A 7,786-nucleotide genomic window follows, 5' to 3' on the forward strand; every position below is an offset into this window, starting at 1 on the left:
GGAGACGAATCCACGGTTCGCCGGCGAAGACCAAGGGGAGGAATGCTCTCCCTAGTCGTCTTGCGAGAGGGGAAAGAAAAAGCTATAGGCGCGTCTCAAGTTACACCCGTTGTGAAAACCGGCCATTTGACGCGTGCCACATGGACCTGAGAGCCGGGAACTCTCGTTTCGAATGCTCACAAAAGTAGAAGGGGGTAAAACTGACACACTTTTCCTAAATGAAGTATAACAAATGAAATTATACTAAAGGGATGCTTAATGTCACAACGGTCAAATTAGGGGGAAAACTAAAATTCACTCTTAATTTAGTGTGAAAATACATGTGAACACCTTTTGAATTCTTTCACTGATAAGATCAGCACCGAAGATCATATCTCACCAAAGCTGTTGCTCACATGCTCCTGGGTGATCTTCTGTAGCCGGCTCAACGTCATGGCGAAGGAGGTTTACACTGGCAGGTTCAGTCGGTAAATGCAGGTGGACGATGAAGGGAGATGCTCCGAGGTCTTCGATGATGCTTTAGATATGACTAGACCACTACCTAGGTCTAGCCCGCGGAAACCATCAAATGGCAAATATTCGACAGAGGTCCAGAAGAAGAGCAATCGTCTGTGCTCTTCAACCATCATGCTCTTCACGGCCTGTGAGATAAAAATAGGAGGTGGCTATTACTAGTTGCAAAGAACATAATATGCAGATTTAAGAGTAAGTGAAATCTTGCCTTATCTGAGAAAAAACATATCCAAGAAAAACTAAGTTTCTTATTGGGAAGTGTATCCGAACAAAAATAAAGTAGTTGCACATTTTAAAATTTTGGGAGCAGCTAGGCGCTAGCGGCTTGAAAATTAGCAAAGAGTCAGTCGATTTCACCCCTATTATCTCAACTGTTGGTTAAAGATTCAACAGACAGTACTTCATCTTCAACCTTGAACCGGTACGCAATGTTTCTCTTCTTCCTCTTACCGCCGCCGATCCATCTCAGGCCTAATTGCATGCCTCCTCCAGCGGTGCTCCAGGGATTGCTTGGCTTGCCCACCCTCCCCTCGACCTCCTCCCACTGTCGGGCTTGCCACAACCCTCGGTCGTTCCTCTAATCCTACGAACCACCTAAAATTTCTAGGCGAACCCGCAACCGCGCCCCTAAGATACACACTGAGGCTGCTGCTTCCCCGAAGAACCTGTATCCCCCAGACCCTTAAGATAGGCACCGAGGTTGCTGCTTCCTTAACAAACCTGCACCCCCGATACCCCCTAATATAGACAAGATGAAACCTGTCCCTGGTGGTCTCGATGCTTCGCATGCCTCCTGCTTCCTTCCCAACAGAAATGGAATGACCCAAATTTCGTTTTCACGTGACTATGTCCAGATAAACTATTAAAATTTATTACAACTTGGTATGATGTAAAAAAGAACTATTCTCATGCGACCTAGAATATGAGGATTTCAATTAGTATAAAATTTGCACTAGAACATGGTAGTAAAATCTAGAGCAACGAATAAACTGAGATTGGAGAGATCATATACCTCCCAGAACCAGTTGATCTGATCATCTTGTTGGGTGTACCCCCCATCATATCTGGTATATTCTTTCCATTCCTGCACATCAATGTTGCCGATGCGCCCGCCCAGCATACTGTCAAGATCTTCCAAATGCAAGCTCAGGAAGAAATGTTTCCGCAATTCCGGCTTTACGAGCATGTAGGAAAATCCCTTAGCGAAATGAGTTAGTTGATCTTTGGTGCTGGCCATGAAGAGACTTTGGATCAGCAGATCGATGTACTGGCCTCTGTTCTTGCTATCGACAGCGATATCTCTCCCTCCCGGAAGGAGCTCAATGACCTCCCCTGAGCCAAATACCCCAACTTCCCTCGCAAATGTGAGACCCAGCACGTCTGAATCGACGAGATCAGGATCCATCTCTAGGATTTTCTTGCAGCTTGCATGCGTACTTGGGTCTGCGTTTGCAACGTCGTCCAGGGTGAGAGGCCTCCCGGCTAGCTGAAAGAAGAGGGTCCGGTCAAACCGAACCCCCACTGGACGTTGTGCATCAGGGCCAGTCCGATCATCCGTCCGCAAAATCGTAGTACTTCAGCTGCAGTGGATCCGCTCCAGATGCTGCTTCCAGTCGAAATGAACGATTGAATACATTAGTCATGAAAAATGGCATTTGATTTGATGTGAACATGATTTTGAATGTACTATTTTCTAGATAATGAAGGAAGTAAAGAAAAGTAAACAGGATGTTGTCACCTCGATTCAGGAAGAACCTTCGCCGGTCACGCGGACAGGACGAGAAGAGGCCATGTCGCGGGTCGAACAGCGCACGGCACACCAAGGAGATCCACTCCCTTGCTACCCCCTCGCCAATGGCCTCCTCGTCCTGGAACACCACGAACAGGCGACCATGGAGCATATGGCTCACCGCCTCGGAGACATATCTGAAGGAGTCGGGCACCAGCTGCGACCGATCAATGAGCATCTCGAGCGCATGAGGCTCATCGTCAAACAGGATGAACGCTGACGACGTTGCGTCCATTTCTGGCGGCATCGCTCTGGCGAAATGCATCCGCATGTCGGTCGAACCCGAGGAGGTCCTTGTGCTTGACGACAATCCGGCCGATGTCCTTGCACCGGCTCCTGTCGGCGCTGGTGCCGAGCACGAGCGCATTCAGGCACGCCGCGTGCGCCGTGCAGGTGGCCCGGATGGCGCCGGCCAAGTGGCGGTCCGTCACGGACCACATATCTAGTTCGCCTAGCACCACCCAGATGCCGTCAACCGTATCCTGCTGGTGCTGCTCCAAGGTCGCCAAACCCGGCAAGAAGTTGTGAGTCGCGTCCTGCTGGTGTTGCTCCTTTGGTCGCCAAACTTGACCTCCGCTCGCTCGACGGCGAGGCTCCCTCCAACCTCCTCATGAATGCATCGACCGAAATCAGCAGGGACATCGCCGTCCGGGACATCACCGCTCCCACAGGACCATCCGTGCGCTGTGCGTAAACCTCTCGGCGCCGGAAGTAGCACATCAGTGCAAAGAATACTCTGAACACAAAGAGCTTATCATCCGGGGCCGCCCACCCTGCTGCCATGTAGTGAATGATCACGTCTGTCACGTCTTTGGCAATTGGTATTAACTGCTCGATCAACCACTCTTGAGGCATCTTCGGCATGCGTGGCGACGGCGTCCGCTCGAACAAAGAGAGCACTGCCGCCAGCCTGTGCCTACACTTCTCGTAGAGCGGGTCGCTTCTGCCTTTGCCGGAGGCGGCGGGTATCAACCGACAGAACTCCAACAAGAGTGGGAGAAAGCACACCTCAAGGCGAGGGAGTATGCCGCTTATCTCCGGATACAGGAGGCAGATGATCGCCGAATTGGCTCTTAAGTGATGCGACATAGAGCCGGTGGAGTAGAGGCGGACCAGAACCCCGATGACACCGCTGCGCAGGAGGACGTCGAGGTACTCCACGACCGTCCCTGCTTGTCTCTCGTTGGTGGCTTTGGCGCCGGCGAGGAACTTCTTGACGAGCAGGACGATGTCCCTGGTGTAAAGCATCTTGGTGACATGCTCAAAGTCGGTCCACGGTGAGCAGTTGGGGACACCGAGATGCCGCGCCAGTGGATCAATTTGGACTTCGCCGTCGTGTATGAACCTCTTGAACAACTCGGCAGTTCCGTTAGAGATGTCCGCGTCGGTTGTTGCCGCCGCGGCAATCTGAGATGTGAGGCTCCATGCGTCGGGATATCTGGTTAAGTGCAAAGTGGCGTCGCGCGGGAGGCCGAGCTCGCCGATTTTCGCCTTAAGGTGGAAGTGAAGGAAATATGCCGTAGAGGCAATAATAAAGTTATTATTTATTTCCTTATATCATGATAAATATTTATTATTCATGCTAGAATGGTATTAACCGGAAACATAATATTTATGTGAATACATAGACAAATAGAGTGTCACTAGTATGCCTCTACTTGACTAGCTCGTTGATCAAAAATGGTTATGTTTCCTAGCCATAGACATGAGTTGTCATTTGATTAACGGGATCACATCATTAGGAGAATGATGTGATTGACTTGACCCATTCCGTTAGCTTAGCACTCGATCGTTTAGTATGTTGCTATTACTTTCTTCATGATTTATACATGTTCCTATGACTATGAGATTATGCAACTCCCGTTTACCGGAGGAACACTTTGTGTGCTACCAAACTTCATAACGTAACTGGGTGATTATAAAGGTGCTCTACAGGTGTCTCCAAAGGTACTTGTTGGGTTGGCGTATTTCGAGATTAGGATTTGTCACTCCGATTGTCAGAGAGGTATCTCTGGGCCCTCTCGATAATGCACATCACTTAAGCCTTGCAAGCATTGCAACTAATGAGTTAGTTGTGAGATGATGTATTACGGAACGAGTAAAGAGACTTGCCGGTAACGAGATTGAACTAGGTATTGAGATGCCGACGATCGATCTCGGGCAAGTAACATACCGATGACAAAGGGAACAACGTATGTTGTTATGCGGTATGACCGATAAAGATCTTCGTAGAATATGTGGGAGCCAATATGAGCATCCAGGTTCCGGTATTGGTTATTGACCGGAGACGTGTCTCGGTCATGTCTACATAGTTCTCGAACCCGTAGGGTCAGCACGCTTAACGTTTCGATGACAGTTATATTATGATTTTATATGTTTTGATGTACCGAAGGTTGTTCGGAGTCCCGAATGTGATCACGGACATGACGAGGAGTCTCGAAATGGTCAAGACATGAAGATTGATATATTGGTCGGACACCGGAATGGTTCCGAGGGTTATCAGATATATACCGGAGTACCGGGGGGTTACCGGAACCCCCCCGGAGGCTATTGGGCCTCATGGGCCCAATTGGTGGAAGAGGAGAGGAGGCCAAGGGGCAGCCGCACGCCCCTCCCCCCCAGTCCGAATTGGACAAGGAGGGGGGCGGCGCCCCCCCCCCCTTTCATTTCCCCCTCTCTCCTTCCCTCTCCTCTCCTAGTCCAACAAGGAAGGGAGGGAGTCCTACTCCCGATGGGAGTAGGACTCCTCCTGGCGCGCCTCCTCCTGGCCGGCCGCACCTCCCCCCTTGCTCCTTTATATACGGGGGAAGGGGGCACCCTAGAGACACAACAATTGATGACAAAAATTATGAAATTACTTGTCTGAAATATTTGAAAATTTCAGACACTGTCGTGGGAATTTTCACCAAAAATTTCGGCAGAATAACGCGTGGGAATAAATGCATCCACAACCATGAAATTCTCATTTAAGACAACACCTCTCCCACGGAGACCAGCATCAACAATTAGTGGGAAAAAATTGCATCATGAATCAACCATCATGCCTGCTAGTTGCCTTCCAACAGTGTCTTAGACTCTAATGAGGTAGAAAATAAAATGATATGACTGCACAAACCTACTTACTCGTTTTGGTAAAATGATCAAGAAAAGAAAAAAAGCAATCTAAATCACAAAATCCAATTGCCGCCGAGAAGACAACATTTTCTTCAAACGAAATCCAATTTAGAGGAAATTTTATAGCCCTCAGTGACATGACATGACGACGACATGAGATCAATATGGTTAATTAGGATAAGGGCAAGACAACTCTTGACTGAAAACATTAATCAAACACACACAAATTCATTGGTTACAATCAAATGGCTAAAAATAATTTGGCTGGTTTTATTGTCTAAAATTTATTATAAATGTGTTAGTTGATTACAGGAAATAAGGTTATATATGCCCTTTGTAGCAAAGCATTATGTAACACAAATTAACGATATATCTCTTATGATCTATGCATGGCCCATGCAACAAAGTTCTACATTTGCATCACTCCATTTACTTCCTTAAATCTGTTCTAAAAAAGTATTACATGTTCAAGGTTTTACTATTTTAGCTATATTGCCACTAAAAATAGTCAGCCACGCTCAACAATAGGAGCAACCTCAATTAAACACCACATTTCAGCCATTTACATTTTTACAACTAAGTTACTCTTTGAGAAGAAGAAAACTGCAACAAAGACATGCTTATTTGCACACAAGAAAACATGTTAAGGCTAAGAGAGCTCACATCAAAGTCGTCCCCTTCGACCTTCTGGACATCATTTCCATGTGTCCTTCTACCCTTCCATTTCGCACTTTATTACTATGCTCTTCATTGTATTCCAAATAACAGAAGCGCATCTCTGTGTTATTTACACCTATTGCAAAATTGACAATTTTACGGAGCGGCCAAATCACCTCCCCTGCAGTGGTCTCCTCTCTGCATTCGTCACGAGATATAACACAGATAAATATGATTAATATCTCTTCCCTTAGACTAGCCACGCTATGACTCAGCACAAGTACTTTGAACACTACAAATGTAGCATCGAGCGGTACACTTCCCTTCACCAAGACTATTACTCCCCAAAAAAGGTCATGTTCAACTACTCCAAAAAAGGGTCATGTTCCACCAATCTTTCTCAGTACATCTGCAAGGAGGCTTCTACGTTCCACATACACCATCTCTGTAGTACTTAATACACACCGGTTAACACTACTTTTAAAGCACAACAAAAAGAGGGAAAGTTCTACACAACACATAGGTAGAATCATCCAAACTTCCTCATGTCCCATTATCTGGAACGCCCAACATTGTTCTGCGGCCATATTTTTAATAAAAGATACAACTCTTCACACTTCACGATCAGCACACGGCTAACCCTATTTAAACTCTTTAAACCCCTGCTACACGCACAAGCATTTGGTGGCATAACTTAACATGTACAACCATTGTAGACTCACATCACAACTTTCCTTAGACATAAATGAACAGATGAGCTAAGGATTCAAAGAGCTATCAATTTAACAGGAGAAAAATCAACAACAACAACAACAACAAATTATATACTCCCCGAGGAAACGCACAAGCCCCACCCGCGCACAACATCATTAGTATTTCCACCCGAGGAAACGCACAAGACCCACCCGTGGTCGCATTCTAATAGGAGTACAAGCCGAGATGTAGTTTCGGCTAGAAGCATGAGTGCCGGGATAGAAAAACTAGATCAAATAAGAACATTGGGTAGCAAGTACAGGAAAGCCTATTTACCAATGCAAGGAAGCACTGAACCACTGCATGATAATGCATACATTATTTTTCTGCTAACCTTTGCTTGCATTGGCTCGTCTGAATCTTCAGAAACAAACACCTGTCGGCTGGCCCATCATCCTCTCGCATCTGCATCACAAGGTTCAAAAGAAAATTCATCGACTCGACAGAGTGGTAACATGCCAAGGGAGAGAGAGAGAGAGAGAGAGAGAGAGAGAGAGAGAGAGCAGGGGAGGAGGGACCAAACCAACCAACCTGAGTATGGCCGAGGAGTCAAAGAGCGTGGCCACTCGAGTAGACAAGATCATGGTGTCGCTCGCTCACCAACGGAGCATCTCTCAACATCATGTGATTGCCGGACACCGCATCGGCTAGCCGGCAGCTTGATGTACTTGTTTTGTGCTGCCTCGAGGAGAAAGGAGGAGTTGGTGGTTGGCGCTTAGTCGATCGACACATAGAAGGGGAGAACCGTGTGGCGCGAGAGAAAAAGGCGGGCTGGACATATATAGTGTGAGATGAGAAGATGGTGTAGGCAGAGAGTGGGCAGGGACGCGGAGAGACGTCGGATGAGAGGGTGATCCGCGTGAGGAGGCGGCCACCAATGGATGGAACAGGATGGAGGGAGTAATGGAGGAAGAGGAGGAGGCGGGAGCGATATACTTCCTAGGGGTCTGCGTTGGTTGG

The 7,786-nt window shown here is 47.4% G+C and overlaps 1 protein-coding gene and 1 long non-coding RNA gene across 2 annotated transcripts; both read right to left on the bottom strand.

Moving 5' to 3' along the window:
- Positions 1 to 209: 209 nt before the first annotated feature.
- Positions 210 to 4,969, bottom strand: LOC141028092 (uncharacterized). Its single transcript, XM_073505957.1, has 6 exons — positions 4,910 to 4,969; positions 2,963 to 3,853; positions 2,585 to 2,793; positions 2,252 to 2,553; positions 1,526 to 2,034; positions 210 to 641 (listed from the first exon to the last, which is right to left on the bottom strand). Exons 1-6 carry the CDS (start codon positions 4,967 to 4,969, stop codon positions 447 to 449), a joined length of 2,166 nt encoding a protein of 721 aa, XP_073362058.1. The 3' UTR covers positions 210 to 446.
- Positions 4,970 to 6,338: 1,369 nt separating this feature from the next.
- Positions 6,339 to 7,559, bottom strand: LOC120968525 (uncharacterized). The gene is made up of 2 exons (XR_005763065.2): positions 7,358 to 7,559; positions 6,339 to 7,231 (listed from the first exon to the last, which is right to left on the bottom strand). It is a non-coding gene; the product is annotated as an uncharacterized lncRNA (long non-coding RNA).
- Positions 7,560 to 7,786: the final 227 nt, after the last annotated feature.

The sequence above is a fragment of the Aegilops tauschii genome, chromosome 7 (assembly GCF_002575655.3).
Source record: "Aegilops tauschii subsp. strangulata cultivar AL8/78 chromosome 7, Aet v6.0, whole genome shotgun sequence".
Classification (NCBI taxonomy): Eukaryota; Viridiplantae; Streptophyta; class Magnoliopsida; order Poales; family Poaceae; genus Aegilops; species Aegilops tauschii.

Bases quoted from the DNA above. Each gene is read 5' to 3' on its own strand.
- LOC141028092 (XM_073505957.1), bottom strand. From the start codon at position 4,969: ATGAAAGGGGGGGGGGGCGCCGCCCCCCTCCTTGTCCAATTCGGACTG. The intron at 2,035-2,251 runs GTGACAACATCC...CACAACGTCCAG, and splicing joins AAGGTTCTTCCTGAATCGAG to TGGGGGTTCGGTTTGACCGG. The intron at 642-1,525 runs GTATATGATCTC...TTTATCTCACAG, and splicing joins AGATCAACTGGTTCTGGGAG to GCCGTGAAGAGCATGATGGT.